This window comes from Dendrobates tinctorius, unplaced genomic scaffold, assembly GCF_039654945.1.
Source record: "Dendrobates tinctorius isolate UK_male_01 unplaced genomic scaffold, ASM3965494v1 ptg000038l, whole genome shotgun sequence".
In the NCBI taxonomy this organism is placed as follows: Eukaryota; Metazoa; Chordata; class Amphibia; order Anura; family Dendrobatidae; genus Dendrobates; species Dendrobates tinctorius.
The window spans coordinates 25,006,934-25,034,502 of record NW_027361706.1 but is presented as its reverse complement, the minus strand read 5'-3'; the positions used below and the strand labels follow the sequence as shown (position 1 = coordinate 25,034,502).

At 44.5% G+C, this 27,569-nt stretch overlaps 1 protein-coding gene across 2 annotated transcripts in view; it reads left to right on the top strand.

Annotated features, from left to right (window-relative positions):
- Nucleotides 1-9,261: 9,261 nt before the first annotated feature.
- LOC141088279 (inter-alpha-trypsin inhibitor heavy chain H3-like) overlaps nt 9,262-27,569 on the top strand; it is a 159,078-nt gene continuing 140,770 nt past the window's right edge. For both annotated transcript variants that reach the window (XM_073574297.1, XM_073574296.1), the window contains exons 1-5: nt 9,262-9,382; nt 10,952-10,969; nt 20,110-20,276; nt 21,030-21,134; nt 23,805-23,967. In XM_073574297.1, the coding sequence (XP_073430398.1) occupies nt 9,290-9,382; nt 10,952-10,969; nt 20,110-20,276; nt 21,030-21,134; nt 23,805-23,967 (546 nt within the window). In that variant the 5' untranslated portion in view covers nt 9,262-9,289. The remainder of the gene's footprint in view (nt 9,383-10,951; nt 10,970-20,109; nt 20,277-21,029; nt 21,135-23,804; nt 23,968-27,569) is intronic.

Below are 27,569 nucleotides of genomic sequence, written 5' to 3'. Positions count from 1 at the left end.
GCGTGTCATCGTGTACGCCAGTCGCTCCTTACATGATTCCAAAAGAAATCCGGAAAATTACAGCTCGTTCAAGCTGGAGCTGTTGGCGCTGTGTGGACGATGACTGAAAAGTTTGCAGAGTATCTGGCCGGCTCGGAAGTACACGTGTGTGCGGATAACAATCCGTTGGCCCACCTCGAAACAGCCAAGCTTGGGGCCTTAGAACAACGTTGGGTGGCACGGATGGCAAAATTCCGGTACAGGATCTACTACAGAAGAGGAGTGGAAAATACTCATGCGGATGCCCTTTCGCGAGTAAACTACCACCCGCCAGCGCCCAGTCGGGATGAAGAGTTGGAGGCTATAGAGGTTCCAGAATTTGGAGGGGCTGCCAGGACGGTGGCAGCGACATGGGAGACAGCTCAGGGGAGTACACACGAGAATTTGTTGGAACAACCCCGTGATGAGTGGGTCCGGATGCAGCAAGAAGATCGAGAGATAACCCAGCTGAGGCGGTGGCTCATAGCCGAATAGATGCCAAGGCAGAGTAAGCGAGCAGCCATGCCCCCTGAGATGTGGAAAATGGTGTGCCAGTGGGAACGGCTACAGTTACGGGATGGAATCTTGTACAGGAAAGTGTACCTACAATCTGAACTGGGCTTCATTTGGCAAACGATCATCCCCTCGTCCCTGGTTGAACGGGTGGCTAAGGAAGCACACGAGAAGGGGGCACACTTCGGGGCGGAAAAAACATTTCAGTGGCTGCAACGGTTGTTCTATCACCCCCACATGAGGACCGTCGTGGAGAAAGTATGTCAGCAGTGCCGAAATTGTGAACTAGTTAAGCCGCTATAGAAACAGTGAGGTCCCCATGGAGCTACTGGCCATAGACTACTTGACGATTGGCCCAGCACACCAGGGCTATGAACATTGCCTGGTGATGATCGATCACTATTCCAAATTTGCTGTAGTCTCACCCACTCGGGACCAGACTGCCGAATCTGCGGCCCATGCTATCGGTAAACACTTCATTCAAGTATACGGGTGTCCCAAGCGAATCCATTCAGATGAAGGGGCCTGCTTTCTGGGGAAGGTGATGGATGAGTTGCATCACTTGTACAAAATCGATAAGTCTCGGACCACCCCTTACCATCCACAGGGGAACGGAGCTTGTGAGAGATTCAACCGCACCCTGATCCAAATGCTGAGGACACTTGAAGAAGATCAGAAAGCACGCTGGACTGAGTCCGTCCCCGAATTGGTGTGGGCATACAATAACCGTCCACACAGTACCACAGGGTTCATGCCCTATTCACTGTTCTTCGGCCGACCCGGGAAGGGACTGACTGAATTGGCATTAGAGCCCGAGGAGGACTACCCGCGGATGGGGGTGTACTCCTGGGTTCGAGAACATCATTGCCGGCTACGGACAATTCAACGGTTGGTGCAGAACCGCCTCCGAGGGTTGGAACACCCTCAGGTCCCTCCCCAGAAGGGGACAGCCCTACGACCAGGGGATCGAGTCTTTGTCAGGGAGAAGCGCCCTAACAGCAAATTGGAGTGTCGGTGGGAGAAGAGCCCGTATAGGGTGAAGCGACAGCTCGGTAGGCGAGGACCCGTCTACGAAGTTCAGCCTGAAGCAGGTGAAGAACTCCCCACTTGTACATTACATCGGAATATGCTGCGTCCCTGTTTGTCTCAAGATCCTCCAGTGGTGCCATCTGTCCTGATGCCCCCGGTGGCTGAACCCGTGTTCGTTCCTGAGGACGAAGAAGACGGAGACTCTCTACTCCTTCAGGGAGACCCAGAAACTGGGCTGGTGCCTGAAACGACGGAAGTAACTGAGGAGGCTCCAACTTCCACTTTTCCGGTGGCTGATTGCACAACCTCCACTGATCTGAGACGTTCTGAGCGATCAACAGCAGGTGTGCCTCCAAAACGCTACAATCAGGACGAATTCATCTGGCAGCAAATTGTATGAGGTCTGGACGATTGTCAACAAAAACTCCAGAAACTCTCGCCCGTGGAATGGCGAGCTCACAGAGAGGGGGAATGTAAGGGGGTGAAGCACCGAAGGAGCCTAGGGGGAGTTGCCTCCCTAGCTCTGTGCCCGGAACCATCAAGCAGGGCATTAAGTTCCCCGGGGGATGCTGTAGGGGACTGCCCGAGCACCAGGAACAGGAAGAGGGCAGGACGGAGAGCGTGAGAATTGGGCGCGCTTTCAGCAGAGCAGCGCAGGGACGGGAGCAGAGAGGACGCTGACAGAGGAGAGGACAGGAGACAGGCGCAGCGACTGAACACTGAGGGACCACAGACACAGGCGGTGAGCACTGAGTACGAGAAGCCTGTCACTGCACCGCCTGGAGGGCTGGTCGCTCCCCTCCTGTTAGAGACTTTGTCACACCGACAGACTGCGTGCCTTAAGACGCTCCCCTGCAGTGAGACCCTGCTTTATCCTGAGACGCGTCCCTGTGACCGAGGAACATACGTGACACTGACCTGCCAAGAGAGACTGTCCCAGGCAGAGCCCCTGACCCTGGTGAGGGAACGCCGCTGCCGCAGCAGAGGGGAGAACCCTGCATACAGGGGGATACCGCCATCTGCATACCCCTTGAGCTCTCACGTTAACCCCCCCGTACACCAGTTGGACTATACCTAGGACCCCAGAGACAGATGACATCAAGCACCCCTGGTGCCTGGGTGCCTACGTGGGAGAAGAGTGATCTCTACAAGCTAGATCTCCAGGAACTGATAAGTTTCATCCCCATAAGAGAATAACTGTCTGTTGTTTTGCACTTCTGTTATTTCTTCAGTCTCTGATATCACCTGTTACAGCTTTTTCTCTGTTATATTATATGTTCACCAGATATTCTCCCTGTAAATAAACCTCCCCTTTTACTGTTGGTCTGCCTGCTCCGTGGTGACATATATTCCTCCTGCACATTATTACAAATGCACCAGATTATGCACGCTGTTTAGTCCATTATACAAGACTTGTACATCGCTGGTCAGGCTATCATGCTGGATCTGCTGTGACTGTGGTAAGTGTAATCCTATTCTAGGTGCTTAACCAAAGAGTATATTATATGAAGAGAGATGGGTTTTTCTACCTAAGCATATCTTATTAATTAAAGAGCTAAAAGCAAGCATTCATTTTATGCCAAGCTGGTGGCCTCCTTTTCCTTCTGGATTTTTACATTTAACGTCCCTTTAAGCCTTCCCACTGCTCTGTGAATGCACTGGTGGACACAGACAGAAGCGGCCCTTGAGCAAGAACAATATATGGGCCCTTTGCAGTCCAAAAGCTCATAATAATGAATAACTAAAACAGTTTTAGAGGTGGTAGTGGCCCCCTGAGCTCTTGGGCCCCTGTGTGGCTGCACAGGTTGCACCTGAAGGGGAAGGGGGGGGTGCTGTTATAGACAGTAAGAAACACACTGCCACTTTAAGAGACAGCAGCCCCTTGCTTAATGTGATGGAATGTTCTGCTCCCCCTGCAAAAGACTGTGCTAATGAACTGCCCAAGACTGAGGAGGGGAGAAGTTGAGCCTGTGAGAGGGAGTGAGAAGGAAGCTGCTGCTGAGAACGGCTGTGCATGTAGCTGTGTAAAAGGTCTCACAGCCTGGGACGTAGTGGACTTGTGAAATTGAACAGACTCTTCGGGTGTTGCAAAGGTGGCTGTCCTGTGCTATTTTGAGAAGCCACAAAGAGACAGAGAAAGGGATTTACAGTTTCCAGGTGCACCTCCAGGACCCTGAAGCAAGGAGAAGACCACGTTTCACGGATCTGCCAGACAGTCATGCGCACCACCCTACAGGACTGTTGGGGACTCCCGGGAATGGACCTGAGTCCCCAGCATTACTCTGAGTTTGTTCCCGTTTGTTCACATGTCAGGGCTTAGTGTAGGCTTCAACAGACAGAACACGGCAGCCATGTGGCCTGTTCAGTAGTGGCCAGGGAGGTTATACGTAGAGTGGCATCATTCTTTGTTCACTTTTTGGATTTGCCAGTGTGAAATATATTGATCCTGTAATAGTTGGAGCACCGTGCTATTTGACGGCCCAGCAAAAGAATGCAAACTCTTGTAAATTATCTTTTGCCATTGCATACCCCTGTTTGCACCCTCCTTATCTACTTCATTCCTTGCCTTCCAATAAATTTACCCTTTGTTGTTTGCACCTCATCTTGTGTACCGTAGTCTCCCTGCACCGTGGTGGTTTCCCAGCCACCACTTCACACCAATGATATGTCCACCCCTGTGGAAAGTCTCCTAATCCCTACAGACTGCAAAATCACCTACATGACTTCTTTAAAATGTGAACCTTTTTGACTTCCAATCACTTTAGCAACCCAGACCACCTCCTTCATGAGTTTTTGAGCAGTAGCTTATAGCTTTCTGTACCAGATATGTCTCGAGCCACCTGTAAAGAGATCAATACAAACAAGCACAAACTCCTAATCGTGGTAGCTGTATGCACTGTGTGCAGAATTATTAGGCAAATGAGTATTTTGATCACATCATCCTTTTTATACATGTTGTCCTACTCCAAGCTGTATAGACTTGAAAGCCAACTGCCAATTATGTAAATCAGGTGATTTGCATCTCTGTAATGAGGAGGGGTGTGGTCTAATGACATCAACACCCTATATAAGGTGTGCTTAATAATTAGGCAACTTCCTTTCCTTTGGCAAAATGGGTCAGAAGAAAGATTTGACGGACTCTGAAAAATCAAAAATTGTGAAATGTCTTGCAGAGGGATGCAGCAGTCTTGAAACTTTTGAAGCGTGATCACCAAACAATCAAGTGTTTCATGGCAAATAGCCAACAGGGCTGCAAGAAGCATGTTGATAAAATAGGTGCAAAATAACTGCCCATGAATTGAGGAAAATCAAGCGTCAAGCTGCCAAGATGCCATTTGCCACCAGTTTTGCCATATTTCAGAGCTGCAACGTTACTGGAGTATCAAAAAGCACAAGGTGTACCATACTCAGGGACATGGCCAAGGTAAGGAAGGCTGAAAAACGACCACCTTTGAACAAGAAACATAAGATAAAACGTCAAGAATGGGCCAAGAAATATCTTAAGACTGATTTTTCTAAGGTTTTATGGACTGATGAAATGAGAGTGACTCTTGATGGGCCAGATGGATGGGCCCGAGGCAGGATCAGTAAAAGGCAGAGAGCTCCACTCCGACTCAGATGCCAGCAAGGTTGAGGTGGGGTACTGGTATGGGCTGGTATCATCAAAGATGAACTTGTGGGACCTTTTCGGGTTGAGGATGGAGTGAAGCTCAACTCCCAGACCTACTGACACCATCTTCAAGCAGTGGTACAGGAAGAAGTCAGTATCATTAAAAAAAAACATGATTTTCATGCAGGACAATGCTCTATCACATGCATCCAAATACTCCATAGCGTGGCTGGCCAGTAAAGGTCTAAAAGAAGAAAAAATAATGACATGACCCCCTTGTTCACCTGATCTGAACCCCATAGAGAACCTGTGGTCCCTCATAAAATGTGAGAGCTACAAGGAGGGAAAACAGTACACCTCTCGGAACATTGTCTGGGAGGCTGTGGTGACTGCTGCACGCAATGTTGATCGTAAACAGATCAAGCAAACTGACAGAATCTATGGATGGAAGGCTTTTGAGTGTCATCGTAAAGAAAGGTGGCTATATTGGTCACTGATTTTTTTTCTGAATGTCAGAAATGTTTATTTCTAAATTTTGTGTTGTTATATTGGTTTACCTGGTGAAAATAAACAAGTGAGATGGGCATATATTTGGTTTTTATTAAATTGCCTAATAATTCTGCACAGTAATAGTTACCTGAAAAAAACAGATATCCTCCTAAGATAGCCAAATCTAATAAAAAACCACTCCAACTTCCAAAAATATTAAGCTTTGATATTTATGAGACTTTTAGGTTGATTGAGAACATAGTTGCTGTTCAATAATAAAAAGAATCCTCTCAAATACAACTTGCCTAATAATTCTGCACGCAGTGTATGGTCAGTGTACAATTTCGGAAACAGTAAAGTGGACAAGGGGTGTGTTCCTGTTGGGTCTTTCCAGTTTTTCTTACATTGTGTCAGGCACACGTCTTGCAAAGCTGTGTGTACCTGGCCACCTGGGTACTGATCCTGATGCCACCCATACATTGCCCACCAAATCACACATATGGCTGTCTTTGACAAATGCACTAGTCCGTTGGTTACCTGGGCCATCATTTATTAGAGAGACAAGGCTTACCACCCTTTTTCCACAGACCTTCCTCAGTCGGCTGGGCTCCCTGCATCTCCCACACCTTCTGCTTCTGTATGGATTCAAAAATATCAGGAGTGACAGGTGGCACTGAGGTTCTGGTCTACATTGGTTCTAGATTCTTGACTCTAGGTCTCTTCACTGCTTCCTTGGCAGCTGCATCTGTACTACTTCTGGCTTCCTCAGTGTCGGCTCAGGTGTGAACTTTATCTTCCCTTCAGAAGAGGGTGCACCCATGGCGATGGGGTCCAGTCTAGGTTAATAATAAGGCAGATATAAAGTAGATATGACAGGCTCAATCCCCAACTTAGGTGCTCTGGGGAAAAAAAACAAAGCTAAAGTATAGGAGTAGCCCCGGCACACTAATAACATGAAAGTAGAGTCTTTGCAACGACAGTCTTTTTTGTTGTGATTTTATTTTTTGTGGAAAAAGGTGGTGTTACAATCCAACGTTTCAGCTCTACATCTCGAGCTTTCATCAGGGATATGACTTGGTCCTTGGTTTTGGGGTGTGTGTATAGGTGGTATAGGTTTGCATTTGTAGTCCAGCTAGGGCGAGGTCATCACTGTCAGGGGTAGTCCTGCTGGTCTGGACTCATTTGAAGTCACAGACATCACGGGAGAGAATGTAGGGTTGTTGTAATAGCACAGGTAGAGTACCTTCGGCTAGAAGAATAAATGAGAAGGAGACCTCAGGTGTGTATCGCTGGAGCGGTACCTATAGTGACCACGATGTGTAGGGTCAGAACGTGACTCCCGTCCTTATATCCTAAGTCTAGTCAAGTGTAGAGGAGGCCGGGAGTCCTCTACACCTTACTAGACTTAGGACATAAGGACGGGAGTCACGTGCTGACCCTACACATCGTGGTCACTATAGGTACCGCTCCAGCAATACACACCTGAGGTCTCCTGCTCATTTATTCTTCTAGCCGAAGGTACTCTAACTGTGCTATTACAACAACCCTACATTCTCTCCCGTGACGTCTGTGACTTCAAATGAGTCCAGACCAGCAAGACTACCCCTGACAGTGATGACCTCGCCCTAGCTGGACTACAAAGGCAAACCTATACCACCTATACACACACCCCAAAACCAATGAAAGCTCGAGATGTAGAGCTGAAACTTTGGATTGTAACACCACCTTTTTCCACAAAAAATAAAATCACAACAAAAAAGACTGTCGTTGCAAAGACTCTACTTTCATGTTATTAGTGTGCCGGGGCTACTCCTATACTTTAGGTTAATAATAAGTCATAGGTCTCTGCTGTAGACCATATTTTTAAGGCAATTTTTAGCTGCTGTATTGTGACCTTCCTTTCGTCTGTGAGATGTTTGGTTCATATTGACAGGCAGTGTCCTAAAAAAAAAAAGCTTCCTTCTGCTTAGGCCTTACATCTATGCTCTGCTAGGAAACACAAAAGTAAGATAGATTTCTCCCGACATGAGATTTGATCAGGGCAGTAAGTAATAAATTATCCACATTACTATAAACTAAAGCAACACAACTTCCGGATATGGAAGGGTTCATTTTTTTCAAAATGAAGGACATTGTAACAGTAGAATTTGGGGCACCTTGTGGTAACACCATCCATGTTAACTGTTTATGTCCATGAGAAAAACAATCAAATCAATACTGGCAGTCTGAGTGCAGAGGCCAAGAAAATAATGCGTTTTCCAAGTAAATTACCATAAAATGCTTTGACGACTTCTCAACGAAAACCAATATTTGCATGCATAACAGACTTCTCTTCCCTAGTATCTATTAAAGAAATCTAAACTTCTTTCCAGAGTTAATTTTAATCATTAGGGTAGGACAAGTAAAATTAAAAACCATTGCTATCTATTTCTGCCAATATCCCAGTTTGAGGTAAAAAGGATTCATGGTGATTTATTATGTGAGGGGGTAGGGGCTGCTTGCGAGGTGCTTCCAGCCATGTGAATGGGTGGGCGCTGCTTCCTTGCTCTACTCATTGCTCTCTGGTACAGGAAAACTTACTCCCTTTGTTCTACAGGTTCGAATCAACTCCTGCTCCTCCCCTTTAGCTAATTGCAAAAGGTCTTTTAAATCCTCTTCAGGACATATGTTAATAAGTCCCTCACTAATGAACTCCTTTATTTAGGTCCTTTAGGTCCATTAAATTCATCTACCTTAAAGTACTCTTCCCCTCAGTAGAATTTCTGCTACTCTTCTGTCCCATATCTACTAACTACCGTATTTTGTGTTTTATAAGACACAACGGATTGTAAGACGCACCCCAAATTTTGAGGAGAAAAATAGGAAAAAAAACTTTTTTTTATAAAATGGTGATGCTTCTTACAATCCATGCATCTTATTGCTTACCGGGGTTGGCAGCTGCGGTGGAGCATGGTCCCAGGCTGGCAGAAGCAGGAGTGGGGCGATGCTGCGGACCCCAAATTGGAAGAAAGCGGTGTTCGAATGTGCGACACTGCAGGTGTTCGGTGGTGTGGGGGCTCTGTCGACATTTTGTGAAAGCCCGGAGCCCTCGTACTTCCATGGTTTACTTTGGAGTGGACTCCAGGAAAATGGCCGCATGCTCAGATGGAGATCTTGGCGCTGAGGGCTCTTGGTGCTGAGATCTCCATCTGTGCATGCGCTGCCCCGGCAGCCATTTTCCCGGAGTCCACTTCAATGTAAACCATGGAAGTGTGTGGGTCCTGGGCTTTCACAAAATGTTGGCGGAGCCCCGCACCACTGAACACCCGCAGTGTTGCACCTCCAAACACCCCCTCATCCCAGCCTGCGGCCTGCAGAAACATGCCACTCTTGCCTCCTCCAGCAGCGACCTTGAGACCCTGCTCCACCGCAGCCGATAAGGTATATTCAAATTATAACACTCACAAATTTGGGGGAAAAAGTGTGTCTTATAATCCGAAAAATACGATATATATATATATATATATATAATGTAATAAAGTAAAATATTGCCAGGATGATCATGTCCAAAACTTTGCTGTTACTTATTAACATAGCTCCTCACACAGTCTGATAAGGTTTGCCCACAATCAGATGTAATTCATTTGCAAAATGGGTCGTCTTCTGCTGAGCTTTACCTTGGTCTTTTACGCTTTATCTCCTATAAACTGTGACTTTGTGATTGAAGGAATAAGAAATATACAGGTTTGTATAAATAATGGGTTATATCGCAGACTTAGAATTTTATGCTGTCCACGTATAGTTAAAAATGTATTATCATTTATAGACCATCAGGAGAACCTGTTATATTTATGTATTTTTGATAACAGCAAATATTTTAAAAGTTGATGCATTAGTACACGCTGTTTATCAATAACATTAACACCCCTTGGCTAACATTGTGCGCCATCAACAAATAACCTATTGACCTATTCATGTATTTTATGTAAAATGTTATATTGTATTGTTCATATCATGATTTCTAATTAAAAAACAAAAATAGAAATCATCCAATTTACACACTGGCTACTGGGACTATTCTAGTCTTGTTCTTCCAATTTTTCCTGGAATTCCACCTGTACATTAGCAGCTGCAGACTGACTCAGAGCCTTCATTTGCTTTGATTTATCTTATGAACTTGTGTAAAAGTCATTGTGAAGGGAGGTGCAGGGTCAGCTGAGACATCACCTATTGTACATAGTGGATCCTTTATCCTTTATGATCAGCTGTGTATAGAGGTGTTATCTGTGATGATAATGAGACTTCTGAAAAGTTTTTTTGTAAACAATAGGTAGAAGTCTAAAATATCGCCGAAAAATGTAAGATTTTTATTTTTTTTTTTTTAAATACAGATTGCAAAATAGAAAATAAAAACACAAAATAATCTATCATACAACATAATAAAAAATGCATTTAACAAAACAATTGAATTAAAAAATAGGTCATTTTCTGATGATACATTCCCTTTGATCCCCATCAGCCCCGAACGATATTCCATTTTTCGGTTTAGTTTTTTCCTTCCCTTCTTCCAAGAGACATAGCTTTTTTTTTTTTTTAATTTTTCCAGCCATATAGTTGTATTGGGGCTTGTTTTTTACAGGACGATTTGTACTTTTGAATGACACCATTCATTCTGCCACATAGTGTACTGAAATATACGAACAAAAAAGGTGGTCAGTGGTTGCACATATAGATCAACTGTTTTCAGCCTCTGTATTGGGATATTATTTGGGCAAATTGTGGTAATATTGTTCGAGTAACTGAAGGTACTTTTAGGGCTCATACTCGCTTGCGAGAGACTCGCACGATTCTCGGACGAGTCTCTCGCATGAAAACCTGGCACTGCCGCCGGCACTGGGACCGGAGCGTGCGGCTGCATAGAAATACATGTAACCGCACGCTCCGGTCTGAGTGCCGGCGGCAGTGCCAGGCTTTCCAAGTGAGTATGAGCCCTTATGTGAACACTGCAATGTACTGGAGTTTAGTGATGTTTGTTCTATGTATGACTGCATTATACATGTACACTATGGGAATATTTTTTGCAGATTATTTCATTATTATTGATGTACTATAAAGTAGTTTCTGAATTCCTGTTGCTTTATTGTACCTTTTTTAACTGCAACTTGTTATTCTCCTATTGCCTCTGTTTATCATGAAAAAGGATATTCTGTATGTTGAGTTCAAATACTTTTGCCCATAATAATTGATATTGCTTTTGATATAATGAAAAATATGTTGCTAAGTTTAAACATTTTTCCTCTTCTTGTTTTACAGAAAAGAAGTATTGAGAAGGTAAGATGTTTTAGCACGAAAGGCATACAATGTGGAAGAACATTCTATCCTTGTACAATATTCCAGGGCATTTGAAAAAATAACTTTTGACTCTTTAGTGAACACTATTAACCAAATAAAAGACCGAGAATACTGTCTCTTCCACAGTATGTCCTTGCTGATTTCCTGCTGCTATTTTGATAATGTGAGGAAAGAGGGAGACACAAGCGCAATATAGGGTATTATCCCACAAATAAAGTAAGCAGTTTTGACAAAAAACTGCTCACCTGGTAGCAGGTATTCAAAGCATGTATAGATAAGGGCTGCTGCAGATCCACCAGTCGGTCACCGACTATATGAAACAGAACTCCGCAAAGGAATATGTGGATTTCGTCCGCGCTGCCCAAATGATGAAATTCCAGAAGGTTAATAAAGTTTGACAGTGGTTTATTCTACGCGGTTCAAGGTTTTTTGCAATCTCTTCTTCAGCTTTGATAATACAGAAACTTACCTGACAAAAACATTTGTGATATCACAGTGGCGTACAAAGGGAAAAGATGTCGACAAAAGAGGGCACTAGTACCCCAAAATAGTATACAGTCTAAATTAATTACTGCAGGAAGCTAAGGTCTAAGGAGTAATGTGATATGCCCGTGTAAGGAGACTTATAGGCCATGAAATGCTTCTATCGGAACTTAAATATGGAAATTGTCTCTTTAGAGCGGAAAAGGATTGTCACCTATTGGAAGTAGCAATCCAAAGAGTTAATATTAATCTACCAATCTATTAGTGATTGTGAGACTTGGAAAGGAAAGAGATTAATCCCTTATATATGTTCAGATATAAAAAAGGGCCACTATACTTTGCGACTCTACGGACTGTGCTCATTTGATGCCTTTATAAATATAGTAAATTATTTATTTTTCTCTATTTTTTGTAACTAGTATATATATACCATATATAAATAATCTAATATATAAATAGTTAATAAATTATTATTGAAAAACTACCATTTTTGTAATTATTTTTACACCATTAATTTTTTAGTAAATTTATTAAGAAAAAAAAAATCTGTTTTTCTCTTCTTTAACCTATAAAATACTAATTATACAAATTTATCTGTATATCTATAATATAACCGGGGGAGCGTCCCTCTGTCTGAAGCCTCTATATACTGCGCAAGCGTGACGCGCCTGCGCAGTCTGTCTCCAGACAGAGTGAGGCAGCCAGCGGTGAGGAGTGTGCATGGTGCCGGAGATGGCGGTACCGTACACACTGCATACCGCCATCTCCGACGCCATACATACATACTTACCTGTCCGGGAGGAGCGCTGCCGCGGTGCTTCTCTTCACCCGGAGACCAGGGCTGGAGTGCGGCCGGAATCGCTCTGCGCATGCGCGATCCGGTGCCATTTTACTGAAGTTACACTTGCAGTGTGTCTTCAGCAATATGGCGCCGGACAGCGCTATGGGAATGCGCGATTCCATCCGCACTCCTGCCCCAGCCTCCAGCCGAACAGCGCTGGAGCGCAGGAAAGAAGGGTGAGTATAATTTTTATTTTTTTTGTACTTTTAATAGGAGTGAGGGGACCATGCAAACCACGATAAAGGAGGTGAGAGGACCATGCATACCAGGATAGGGGGGTGAGAGGGCCATGCATACCAGGATTGGGGGATAAGGGGGCCATGCATGCCAGGATTGGGGGATGAGGGGTACCATGCATACCAGGATAGGGGGGGATGAGAGGACCATACATACCAGGATAGGGGGGTGAGAGGACCATGCATACCAGGATTGGAGGTGAGGGGGCCATGCATACCAGGATTGGAGGGTGAGGGGGCCATGCATACCAGGATTGGGAGGTGAGGGGTACCATGCATACCAGGATAGGGGGATGAGGAGACCATGCATACCAGGATAGGGGGGTGAGGGGACCATGCATACCAGTATTGGGGGATGAGGGGTACCATTCATACCAGGATAGGGGGTGAGGGGACCATGCATACCAGGGCAGGGATGAGGGGGTACCATACATACCAGGATTGGAGGGTGAGAGGACCATGCATACTAGGATTGGGGAATGAGGGGTACCATGCATACCAGAATAGGGGGGGTGAGAGGACCATACATACCAGGATAGCGGGTGAGGGGACCATGCATACCAGGATTGGGGGATGAGGGGTACCATGCATACCAGGATACTGATGAGGGAGTACCATGCATACCAGGATTGGGGATGAGGGGACCATGCATACCAGGATGAAAAATGGGGCGCCATGCATACCAGGATTAGGGGGGTACCTTGCATACCAGGATAGGAATGAGGGGTGCCATGCGTACCAGGATAGGAGGGTGGCAGCACATAGCAGGATACGAGACCATATACCAATAAAAATGCTCGCCACCCGGGCGTAGAACGGGTTCATAGCTAGTATTAATATAATAAGATTGTATAAAAGATTGCTATTTAGATCTTCAGGCAGAAAAAAAATATTTAAAGCAAAAGCGCACACTACTAGGGTTTCTGCCTTCGACCTTACAAATTTGTGTTCTGTTATAGACTAGTTACAAAAAATAGAGAAAAACAAAGAATTACCGGTACTTATATTTATAAAGACATCAAATGAGCACAGTCCTGAGAGTTGCCAATATATGACACAAGACAGTAAATAACATAATAATAGTGATATTTGATGTCACTGTAATTCGTAACAACTTGTACAATAAAATTAACACTTAAAGTGGACCCGTCACCAGATCAAAAGTGATCAGTTCTTGCTTTTATTTAATTCTTGCTGCTCCTCTGTGAATGACATATTTTATTCAATATTTAAACCATTTATCAATCAACATAAATTAAAGAAGACCAGTGTATTCTCGTTGCTCCCCTGAGTATGCTGCGTCTTTTATTTTAATCCGTACACTTTTCCAGGACTTGGAGTGTTTTATTTAGTGGTAATTTTTATGGTCTTTGATAAGGGGTGTGGGTCATAGTATTCTCTTGTGGTGTGTCTTCAGGCTTCACTGCATAATTGCCCTATAAACAAAGACTCCTTGATAAAAAAAAAAAATAGTAATAAAAAGGTTAATATCTCTGAAACTGTATGACATATTAAAAATTCTATATATTTAAGAGAGCAGATGGAATAATGTAAGAGAAAACACTGTCCACTTCTGACCTTATGACAGACCCTCTAATTTATGGTGATCGGTAACTGGTGTAAATAAAGTTGCAATTGTAGATTTCTGCATTTAACCCATGACTTAATGTAAGTGTAGTGCTTACCTTTGTTTGTGGAAAAATGTCACCTAAAAAATGACAACTCATCGTGCAAAAAAGCATGACCCTATATAGTGATATTTGCCTAAAAATAAGAAAAGATATACCGTATTTTTAGACAATAAGACGCACTTTTTTCATCCAAATTTTTAGGGGAAAACAGGGGTGCGTCTTATAGACGGAATGTACTTATAGTTAGCATGGTGGCAGCAGGAGTCGGGCGATTCTTCCAATGGTCCGACGATGCAGGGTGATGATCTTGCTCCCATTCCAGCCTGGTGCGGCAGTTTCGGTGGTGCTCTGTGCTGTGGGGCGCTCCAGCGATATTATGTGAAAGCCTGAAGCCCCCGCAGTTCTATTGCCTCGATGCTGTGGCCTTCGGGAAAATGGCCGCCGGAAGTGAAGCATGTGGAGATTGAGATCTCTGCTCTGAGAGCTCGTCTTCCGGGATCTCAATCTGCGTCTGGAGGTGGCGCATGCATAGATTGAGATCTCAGCAATGAGATCTCGTCCTGAGATCCACAGCATCAAGACAATAGAAGTACAGGGGCTCCGGGCTTTCACAAAATGTGAAAGCCCTCGCACCACTGAGCACTGCCGAACCTGCTGCACCAGCCTCACCAAGCTGAGATGGGAGCGAGATCTTTACCCTGCAGCGTCGGACCACCGGAAGAATCGCCCGACTCCTGCTGCCACCAGCGCTGCCAATCCCCCCCAGGTAAGATTAAATCAGACAGACCCCCATTTGACGCATTAATTTTTTTCCCCATTTTCCTTCTGAAAATTTGGGATGCGTCTTATGGTCCGGCGCGTCTTATAGTCCAAAAAATACAATAAATGTCATGGCTAGAAATCTGGGAAGGTGGAAAAAAAATATTTTCTCAAGTACAGCACCGGAATTCCCATAGATAAAAGGACTGAATTACAAACTTTGCAACATACTGCTGCCTCTCTTTTTTAAAGTTTTGTGACTTCCCTTAGTTAAGTGAATATACCACCACTCACTGGTCTTTTTTCCTACAATGTAATGAGCTCCTGCAATCCGACATTTGAAAAAGGGCATAATCTGTCAAGCTGTGCTGATCTTTGGTAAGGACTGTAGATGGGCACCACTGTAGATAAATTTGGGTTCACCTACAGCACGTGAAAACAACATATGCAAGCAAAGTAGAAAATGGACCTGCTATACACAACGGGATCACAGGAAAAAATTGTTATTAATGCAAGCTACAAAAATGATTAAAAACAATTAAAAAGTCAACAAAGTGACTACACACTATCACCCAAGATAGGATGACAAGCCCTGTCAAACAGCGAATCAATAATAATATAACCTCAATACATCATAAATAGGACCCAGGTTAGCGAAAGGGAGGAGTAAATTAAATGGTAACAGGGACCAGGAGATAAACACTCAAGTACTACAGATCACTACTACAACAAATTCACTCCAACCACTTCGTTTTAGCACACAGCACAGGAGGACTAATAGTTTACTGGCAGGGACAAGAAGGTCTGACCAGTTTTATAGGAAGAGGTGATGACCAGATCAGAAGCAGCTGAAATGGAGCTGCATGATTCTGACCAGCATAGAATGGGTCGTTATCCTCTTCAGCACCGAAGGAAACTAAATCTATTTAATATGGGACACAAATCATACCATCTCTAAAGAAGATTTGCGATTCATTCCCCGATACGACTGTAGGGAAGGTGACCTGACGGACGGACGGACTAGTCAGAGTGAAGAAAGATAGGTTTGCACAGTGTTGGTAGGAGACAGTGATTACAGTGGGGAAACAACTAGACAAGTGTAGTGGACGTGCAGTACCTTGGGATGACCATTAGATGGCAGGGTGGAGTGTGAGTAAAGGACTTTACAGCAGCTTAGGGCTTTAGAAACCGTTGGTCATGGGGGGCGTGGTGACAGTGACAGTTTCAAGGAACCGGGGAAGTTATAAATTCTGAGGGAGGGTTCCAGAAGGTTCCAGTCCCCAGGGGGAGCTCAGGTGACAGGATGACTGCGCCAGTCTGTGCGCTCTGAGGAGAATCCGACCAAGGGGACTGAGGAGAGGAAACGTCAGGGGGGTGGTCCTGACAGGAAAGGACCGCAGTTGAGACGAGGTACTGGGTGTAAGACACCGTATGTGACACGACGACTGAGCAGTAGAAGCGCTGTTGGTTAATGGGCCTAAGGCGGCCACAGTGATGGAACTGTCAGGAGTGTCGACAGTAAAGGAGGGGACGGTGTGTGCAGACACGTCTCCAGTGTACGGTGTGAGAAGCGGCTCTGGAAACGGAGGGCCGCGAGGTGTGCTGTCAGTCGGACGGCAAGTGAAGAAATAAACTTGGACCTGTTGCACCCAGAATCTGCCTCCATCGTGTCTCTGTTGTCATCTCTGCGCGGTATAAAAGTAGGACCACCCCCCCCAGCTCGGCACCCCACCACCGACCCTCCATTTGGCGTAGTTGGCAGGATCGTTGCTGCCAATACATCTTCAGCGGCAAGCCTGCCACCAAGTAACAGAGGCCCCCAAGCTGTGTGGGGTGAAGAAATTTTTTTTTTTTCTCTCCATTCCCTGTGGATTACAATTTAAAACTGGACTGTGGATTGCTGGCTGCCAATAAGTACAACTGGAGCAGAAAAGTGTACTGTTTAAAAAAAAAATATGGCTGTGGTGATTTGGCGTCCAAAGAAAGAGATATAGACATTGCTGATTGTACTGGATGATCCGGGGCTATATCAACTCCGCCCCTGGGGGGAGTGGTGTTCATCTGGAGAGAACTGCCCCCTCATGTTGGACCCTGGAAGATGGGTGGAGAGGCCCACCGCCGCACCACCCAAGAACGGGAGTGGCCCGGGTGGAGAGACCTGCTGCGGCTGTTTGGCGCCATTCAGCTACAGGACCTCAGACGGCATGAGACGCTGCAGCTGTCGGGGTATCGGACGCCAGGAATGGCGGTGGCGCCAAGAATTGGAGACTCGTCGGGAGACCTGCCCAGGGAGCCTCCCCGCGGAGCTGTCGGGCCTGGAGGCCGGCCCTGTCTGACGGCGGGGTGATAATAAACGGCCGAAAAAGGTGCGGTGGGAGAGCCTGCTGGGAGCCGCGGCGGCTGGGAATTTGTGCGTGTCCCCGGCCCCGCCGGCGACACCCCGGGTAAACCCCGTCCCCACGCACCATGCAGCGGACAGACCACGGGGCCTTGACACCGGTCCTCGGCCTCCCCGCCAGCCTCCTTACGCGGTGGTGCCTCCCACTCTGAGCGACGGTGTGGCCCCTGTCAAGCTGACTGAAACCGCATCGGTCCCACTCCCGGTCACTGCTGAAATCGGGCCATCAGCTGCAGTGTCTGACTCAGCGGCAATTACGGCCGCTGCTTCATCTGCGGCCCTACCTGTGGTTGCTCTGCCGGAGCCCGTGGACACCTTGGTACTAGCTGCGGCCTCCCCTGCGGCCACGCCGACGTCGCTGTCAAGCCGGCTGCGGCCTACTCACCACCGGAGCCTGCGGCCGCTTCTGCCCCGCCCTCGACCACGGCCTGCCCATCGGACTCTGCGGCCTATACCGGACCCTCCGCCTGGGTTGCGGAGGTCATCGAAGGAAAGAAGGCCAGAGAGTGGGAGATCTGGGGGCTGCTACATGAAAAAGGAGAGGCTGGTATGGTGGTTCCACGTTCCATCGGGAGGCTGGTGCATGCGAACCGGGAGAAAGGGTATGGCTTTATCCGGGATCGCGCCACTGGAGAAAAAGTGTATTTAAATGTGGCGTCCATCCGTCACGGCCGGGCTCTACAGGAAGGAGACTGGGTCTCTTATTATAAGGAGTACTGCCCACGAGGATACTACGCTGTTGCAGTAATTGCTTGCCCTGAGGACTACGTGCCCCAGTAAAAGGGACTCATAGAGACACCCCAAGAATCCCAGGACTTCACAGCTGTGGAGTCCCTTGCTGAGTTGGCGGACCACCGGCCGTTGGGAGATGGCCCGGACTACCGGAAATTTTATGCACCATTGTGCTATTCAGAGGACAGGTAGATGTCCAAGTATTAGAAATGTTTTTTTTGATAAGAAATGTTCTCTCCTAACACAGCAGGGACGCACAGGGGAGGTGCTCATGGCAAAGGAAGGGGGAGTATGCCCGTTTTGTTTTTGAAGTTTGAAAAAAATCTGCCTTGATAAAAACGTATTGCAGTAAAGATGGTAAAGTGTGTGGTAGATGTGACATGTTGAAATGTTAAAATGTTATAGAAAAAATGTGTGTTCAACAGGTCCCGGGTACGTAGAGTATGACGACCACGACTTACTCAAGTTGACAGGACGACGAGACAGGAAGAAAGTAGACAGACCGGGGTACATGAGTCAGTCCCTCAGTGCGGCCCATACCACTACATTTGACGTAGTTCCGGGTATGAGAGTCTGTGTGACAAAGGGGTCTGTGTGACCGAGGGTCTGTGTGACCGAGGGTCTGTGTGACAAAGGGGTCTGTGTGACCAAGTGGTCTGTGTGACCGAGGGTCTGTGTGACAAAGGGGTCTGTGTGACCAAGGGGTCTGTGTGACAAAGGGTCTGTGTGACCAAGACGCCAACCATGACTTGTTTTACAGTGCCAGGTCCCTGACACCACATACACCCCAGCAGAATAGGATGAGATTGTCGAGGACAACAATGGTTAAAGGAAGGGAGAATGTGGGGAGGTTGACCTGGCGGATGGATCTGCATGTGGTGAGGGACAGAGGGATAGCTCAGTGTAGGAATGGAAGCACTGAGATGAAGAGAAAATGGATGCCGTGCTGTAGAGTGAGCATTAGAGGGCAGTGGGGAGCGAGGAAGAAAGTGGTTATGTAACTGCCAGGGGTCAAGGTCACTGTCATTGGTCAGAGGTCTCTGTCAGGTGATAGTGGGCAGAGCTACCAGTGCAGGTAGTATAAAGGCTGAGGGAAGGTTCCAGAAGCTTCAGTCAGCCAGGGGAGCTCACTAGATAGGAGGGTCTGCTGTGAAGTGAAAAGCAGCGGAGGGCCCTCAGAGAGGATCTGACAGGAGAGATGGTCACGGGGGGTGGCCCAAAAGACAGCAACGACAGACAGAGACGGTCTGTGAGTGACCAGTAACGGTGTACTCTGGACAGTGAAGTACTGTGGTGGAAGTGCCTAGGGCAGCCACAATGAGGAGTGCCACAGAGGACGCCAAGACAGTGAAACAGAGGAAGTGAAGGTACCCGAGTCTGTGTGATAAGGGAGGTGTGAAATTCCTGTGACAAAGTGCTGGAAGTCATCAAGGAAGGGTGAATAAACACAGGCCTGTTGAACTCAATTCCTGTCTCAAGTCTCCAGTCTGTCGGCGTCAAGAAGTGGGTCACCCCCCCCTCCAGTTCTGTGGGAACAGCACACCTTCCCCGCCTATCGGCATCAACAACACCTAATCGCGCCTCCCTCAGCCCGACCACTACACGACCATCTAGTTCCAGTTCTTCCAGGGGGACGTGACACCCTCATGACATAATTCGACTGAAACATATCGTTTTTAGATTGTTGAACAATCAAAAAAAGCTACACTGCAATTTCAAAAAGAGTGCCGAGTTCTTTTTTATCATGGCATTTATAAAATGTTAAATGATGCCTAATTTTTTTCTCCAATGTTTTCATGGACACTTAAAAAAATAAAACATATAATAAATTACATGCCCTATCCACATTGGTGTAGTAATTCCTGATTATGGATGTTGTACAGATGGGCTTGTCTTACAGGTAATGGTAAAGATTTTCCATATGGTTGACAATATACTACTTATTTTGTTATAACATCAGGTTAAACAAAAGCCCAAAAGTTTTATACCTGAATTTCTGGATGTAACGTAGTCACACCCATGTATTTTGTGCCCTGCAGCCATTGGATGATATAGAAGTCTACAGTGTACTTATTAACAGTCAGGTGACATCTCGCTTTGCCCATAATGTTATCACAAGCAGAGCTGTTAATCGAGCCAACATATCTAAAGAAGCCAACTTTGATGTGGATCTGCCCAAAACAGCTTTCATTACAAATTTCACCATGTAAGTACTGAACATCATTTTTTTGCAATACAATTGACTTAGAACTAAATATATCAATACTTGAGTTTCATGCAAATGAAGACTTCATTAAATTTAGGACTCCCAGACTATAAGACTATATGATGTAGAACATTGCATATTGTTAAGAAAAGTGCTCCCGACTTATGTTTCTGATGCTTTATTTATTTTGCACGGTTACTTTCAAAACGCTTTTTAATTTTTCTTTCACGCTACTGCTCCCATAGTAATGAGAAAGGAACAATTCTTGGGGCTTGTATTCATTGCAAAAGTATGTTTCTTTGGGAAACTTATTTGTTTTTAATGCTAGACGGTCCAACTAACAGACACCTGTGATTTAACAACGGGCAAGCACAAAGCAGTAGAAGGCCCCATCACAAGAACGGTATACAGGCCCCTGTTATCGTATAGCTCATCATAAAGCACTTAATTATTTCACTCTTACAATTCACCAGTAATTGTGAAGTGTGGTCTTAGCGTAAACGCTTAAGTGCAATTTATTTGATAGTAGGTAACGGTTTTTGAAATACCACTGGCCTTGTAATCAAATGATCACCTTTGTACCGGCACAGGTTGCATCAATGGTATGTCCACTACTGAATTCATGCCTCTTAATGAATTTCAAGTATTTTAATTCATGGTACTGTTAATGGAAATTGGTGAACACATTTCCATTGACTTGCTAGTATCTTTTTTTCCATACATTTTTATATCATTTGTAATTGGATATTCCAGGATAATAGATGGAGTACCATATCCAGGAGTAATTAAAGAAAAGGAAGCTGCAAAGAAACAGTATGATAAAGCTGTATCTAGGGGCCAAACAGCCGGACTGGTCAGGTAAATGCTAATCCTCCTGATGTACAGTAAATCAATTTTGAATGTATTCACAGAGAAAAAATGAGAATATTAATTAAATGCTAATGACTGTAAATAAGGCTAGGGTCACACCAGGGTATATTCTCTCATTTGAGAGAATTACGTTCATTATGCTGATCACACTTTGATCAAACTCAGCATTTGATCAGAGTGTCTACATAGTGTGATCCAATTTTCTCAGGTGTGAAGAAGATGTACAAAAATTCTCCTTCTCTATTTTGTCACTCTGTGAAAATTGAACTGCACTAAGAGGTCATCTGATGTTTTCTAACGACTCATTGATAGGGATGGGTGAACGCGAACAGTAAAGTTTGGGGTCCGTACCAAACACCTAGTGTCTGCGCATAGACCCTGAACACAGACTTCTCCAGGAAGTCTGTGTTACTGTTGAGGTTCGGCAGCCCAAGAAAAGCTTGTTGAAAGGCTGCAGTGCAAGTATTGTCACAGTTGTATTTGGCCAAAACACACTGTGTAAACAAAAAAAAATATGTGGGGGGTCTCATCTACTTTTGATAACCAGTGCAGGCAAAACTGATAACTGCGGGCTGCAGCCCTCAGCTGTGAGCTATATCTTGGCTGGTTATCAAAAATAGAGGGGTCCCCACATCATTTTTTAAAAATTATTTAAATAAATAGCAAAAGTGTGTGGGGTCACCACCATTTTTGAAAACCAGCCAAGCTAAGGCGGACAGCTGGGGGTTGGTATTCTCAGACTGGGAAGAGGCCATGGATATTAGCCCTCCCCAGACTAAAAATAAGAGCCTTCAGCCACCCCAGAAAAGGCGAATCCATTACATGCGCCAATTCTGGTTATTTGCCCAACTCTTCACACTTACCCTGGTGCAGTGACAAGTGGATTAATAGTTATGGGGTTGATGTCAGCTGTTTTATGGCCACTGACATCAAACCCATGGTTTAGTAATGGAGAGGCGTCTATAAGACACCCCCATTACTAACCTCATAGTCAAAAGTTAGAAAGACAGAGACAGAGTAATGTCCTTTAATTGAAATAAACACACAGACTCCTTTAATTGAAATAGAAGCTCCTCTACCCTCTTTTATCTAATTATTCTCCTAAAATAAAAAGCAAAGTTATACTCACCTATCGGACGATAATCCATTAATGCCCATGTCCCACGACGATCCGGATGATTTGGAGAACGGTCACATCAGTGATGTAACCTCTCTCTATGTCAGCTGGAACACACTGAGCAGAGTGTGACAACATGAGCTGGCGTTGAGGGTGGTTGCATCACTGATATGACCTCTCTCAAAACCATCCGATCGTCATGAGACATGGCCATTAATGCAAGATTTGGACCAAGCACCACCCACCCTGATATATACAGATGAAACCAGAAGTTTCCATACACTATATAAAAAGACACATCTGCATGTTTTTCTCAATATCTGACTTGAAATCAGAATAAACCTTTCCCGTTTTAGGTCAATTAGGATTACCATAATTATTAATATTTGCCAAATGCTAGAATAATGAGAGAGATTGTTTTAAGGCATTTTTATTACTTACTGCAAAGTCAAAAGTTTATATACATTTCATTAGTATTTGGTAACACTGTCCTTATACGGAATGACTTGGGTCATTATTCTGGCATTTGGCAAATATTAATGGTCTAATTGTACACCCTCGATATGTCCCAAAGCGGCAGTAGTGTCCTTAATGAAGGAAGGAAGTTGAATGACTATTGGATTAAGAAAATGTTCAATAATCTTACATATCACTTCACATAAACCCTCATTGGCGGCCACAATGGGTCTCCCGGGAGGATCCATGGGGTCTTTATGTACCTTTGGGATAAGGTAAAATGTGGCCAATCTCGGGCAAGCCTTCAAATGCAAATCAAGTAATTTTTTTTTCACTTTTGACACATACGTCTATTGGTTGTTTTAACCCTCCCACTGTTCTTTGTCCTATCACAACAAGTCTGTGATGTATTTATACCTGACGTGCCCCCTGCCCTGACACGCCTTCCAAAGAAGGATATCGAAACACGCGTCGGGGCTTGTATCATACTGGTAATGGCTTTCAGCCTTTCTAATATGTTTTAGAATGTTTATACCGCCAAGCACTTTATATAGGGACTATTTTATCCCTTCTATGAGCACATAATTGATGATAAGCGTTATTGCTATATTCATTTTTAAGGTGAGCACCTAAGCACTTTAGCCCAGGATAGGGGCATGTGTTTACATAACCCTACATCTGCAGTGTTGGTTCTATTGATCCTTGGTTTACCATATATGAATTGTGCCATTGTTGTAGCCGGTTTAATCATTTTTTCAGCTTGGGAAATTGCTGTTTATTATAGCTCTTTTTTGCACTGTTGGCATTCTATGGCATGATGTCCCTGATTATTTGTATTTTCAGTACCATTTCTTTTTACTTGTTTTTTAATTCAATTCAATAAAAATATTCTTTTTATCAGTATCCCTTGAGTGTTGCCTAGTTCTTAGGAACCCATTTTTGTGATTTATTGTATTTTCAGGGGATACAGCCCATTAAATTATGGGTCTAATAATAATATTAAGGACTTCATTTGTGATTAAATTTTATAGAGCATACCAACTTTTTGGGATTGTAATATAAAGTAAGGATCGTTGGTTTTACAGGGCCTCTGGCAGGAAGACTGAGAAATTTACTGTGTCAGTTAATGTGGCTTCACAAAGTAAAGTAACATTTGAGTTGGTCTATGAAGAAATGCTGAAACGTCACCTTGGAAAATATGAAATGTTCATCAAAGTTCAACCGAAAACTCTTATCAGAAAATATGAGGTACAGTTCCTGCAGTGACATTTTAAATGAGATAATTTAATTAACGAGGTATTCGCAAACTTTGACGTTGTCCTGTTTCCATGGGATAGCAGATAATTTCCCAATTGCTGAGGAACAAGCCATTAGGACTGCCACTGTTCCTGAGAACCAGGACTCTTCCCTGTGTCAATTATGTGGTGGTGGATCATGCGCACTGCCACTCCATTCTTTCGTAACCCTACATATATGGGGCACATCTGGAGTGGGTAAATGAAGTAGACTTAGACCCCCATTCACACATCCTGATATTTCCGATACTGGAAAAAACAGTGGTGGTGCTTTCCTTGTCGGTGTGTCATCTGTGTGCCATCCATATGTACCCGACGTGTGTCAACCATGTGATTTCCATGTGGCTATGTACCGGAGCAAAACAATTTTTGCAGGAATTAAAGGGTTAGATGTGGAAAAGGTGTGCTAATTTAGTGTCAATTTGGTAATTGGCATTTAAAATCATGTGTCTTATAGATGCATCTCCATTACTAACCGGTATGCTTGATATCACCAGACAACACCAAGGGAAGAGTCTTGAGGAGATCATTTGCATATTCCCAGTGCCTTCTGGGATAAGTGAAGAGTCTCCGCGAGCTCTACGATCACTGGGTTTTGGCCGTTGCAGCTGAAAAGAGGAAATCGGAAAACCAGGGGAAGAGTCTTGAGGAGATCATTTGCATATTCCCAGTGCCTTCTGGGATAAGTGAAGAGTCTCCGCGAGCTCTACGATCACTGGGTTTTGGCCGTTGCAGCTGAAAAGAGGAAATCGGAAAACCAGGGGAAGAGTCTTGAGGAGATCATTTGCATATTCCCAGTGCCTTCTGGGATAAGTGAAGAGTCTCCGCGAGCTCTACGATCACTGGGTTTTGGCCGTTGCAGCTGAAAAGAGGAAATCGGAAAACCAGGGGAAGAGTCTTGAGGAGATCATTTGCATATTCCCAGTACCTTCTGGGATAAGTGAAGAGTCTCCGCGAGCTCTACGATCACTGGGTTTTGGCCGTTGCAGCTGAAAAGAGGAAATCGGAAAAACCGCGCGCCGATATTTTGGCTCATCTTTCATCGTTTTTAAGAAATCTCAAGATGGAAGAGGCCAGGAGCCATTTGGTGAGCTGCATTTCTTGCTACATGTTCACAGACTTACCAGTGGAAAAGCCAAATTTCACATGCCACAAATGCAAGCTTGTGTCCCTGTTGGAGGAAAAGTTGCAAAATCTCGAAGAGAGGTTGGCTACGTTGAAGATCATTAAGGAAGGTGAAGAGTTCTTGGACAGAGCAGAATTATCTCTTCATGTTACAGAAAGAGAAGAAATTCGAAGTGCACCTGAAGAAACAGAGGAATGGAGACATGTGACCCAGAGAAGCAGGAGGATCAGGAGGCAGTCAGCACCCATACTGCTCAGAAACCAGTACCAGGCTCTCACGCAGGAAAACGATGAAGAAATACATCAGGATAAGACTTTGCCAACAAACAGCAACCTTGTACGCCTTCAGAGTCCTCCTGGATGGAGAAAGAAAAATGTTGTGAAGAAGAAACGGAGAGTGGTGGTCATGGGGGATTCCCTGTTGAGAGGAACAGAGGCCGCTATCTGCAGACCGGATATAACTTCAAGAGAAATGTGCTGTCTTCCAGGTGCAAAAATTAAAGATGTGTCTGACAGGATATCAGGACTCTTTAGACCTACAGATGACTACCCATTCCTGCTACTACATGTGGGGACAAATGACACCGCAAGAAACGACCTGGAAACCATCTGCAGAGACTTTGAAGACTTAGGCAAGAAAGTGAAAGAACTGGGAGCGCAGGTGGTCTTCTCTTCCATCCTCCCAGTGGATGGCCATGGAACAAGGAGGTGGAATAAGATTCTGCAGGTGAACAACTGGCTACGTCGATGGTGCCGTCAGCAACGATTTGGATTTCTGGATCACGGAGTGAACTACTTATACGATGGACTACTTGCTAGAGATGGGGTGCACCTTACGAAGACTGGAAAGCATGTATTTGGAAGTCGCCTTGCTACACTTGTAAGGAGAGCTTTAAACTAGAACAACATGGGAAGGGAAGCAAAAGACCAGAAAAAGCCATACACCTGACAAATGCTATTGAGAACTCTGCTAATAGAAGTGGAAAGGAAGAACAAAGACGAAAGAATCTAATTAATAAAAATATTGGAGAAAGAGAAACCAATCACAAACTAAAATGTTTCTATACTAATGCACAAAGCATGGGCAACAAACAAGGAGAATTGGAACTACTAACACAGGAAAAGAAATATGATGTCATTGGAATCACTGAAACTTGGTGGGACGATACACATGATTGGAATACAAGACTAGAAGGATACAACTTATTTGCAAGAAACAGACTTGATAAACGAGGAGGAGGTGTTGCATTGTATGTTAGAAACGCGTATATCTGCACAGAGATTGAAGCTTCAGAGACTGGGAGTTCTGTGGAAACTGTTTGGGTAAGAATACAAGGACAGAACAATGGAAAGGACACCATTGTAGGCATTTACTACAGGCCGCCTGTGCAAGCTGAAGATATGGATGAACTCTTTATGCATCAAATGGCCAAGTTCTCCAAAAAATATGACATAGTTGTCATGGGAGATTTCAACTATCCAGACATTTGTTGGGAATCTCTCTCAGGCAAAACTAACAGGTCAAGGAAATTCTTATCCTCTCTTGCTGACAACTTTATCTTCCAAAAGGTAGGGGAGAAAACAAGGGGAACTGCTACCTTGGATCTAATCCTTATAAACAGGGAGGAAATGGTTGAGGAGGTAAAAGTGGCTGGAACCCTAGGAGGTAGCGACCATGCTATTTTAGAATTTTGGATAACTAGAGGCGGAAGACCTGTGAAGACTCAGACGTCAAGGTTAGATTTCAGAAAGGCAGATTTTAAGGGATTCAGAAAGATAATTGGAGGGATCCAATGGCTGGATATCCTTAAAGACAAAAATGTCCAGGAAGGATGGGAAATCTTGAAAAATGAAATTCTCAAAGCACAGTTGTTAACAATTCCGAAAAGAGGGAAGAATAGGAAGCATTTAAGGAAACCAGGATGGGTGAACACAGAACTTAAGCACATGCTAAAAAGGAAGAAAAAAATGTTTATAAAATGGAAAGAGGGAGGCATATCTAAAGAAGAATATAATGCTGTCTGCAGAATCTGCAGGGCACAAATCAGATTATCTAAAGCTGAAAATGAATTGAGGCTTGCAAGAGATGTCAAAAGCAATAATAAAGGATTTTGGGGATATGTCAAAAGTAAAAGAAAAGTCAAAGATGCTATAGGATTTTTACAGGATGAAAATGATGAAATGGTAAGACAGGATGTTGAGAAGGCTGAACTTTTAAATTCCTATTTTGCATCTGTTTTCTCTCAGAAAGGAAATGTAACACCAACTGTTATTCACTGTCCTATTAAGGGAATAGAAGAATCCAGGATATCTATAAACAGAAAGATAGTGAGGAAACACTTAGCTAACCTAAATGAATTCAAGTCTCCGGGTCCAGATGAATTACACCCCAGAGTACTGAAGGAGATAGCAGAAGAAATTTCTGAACCA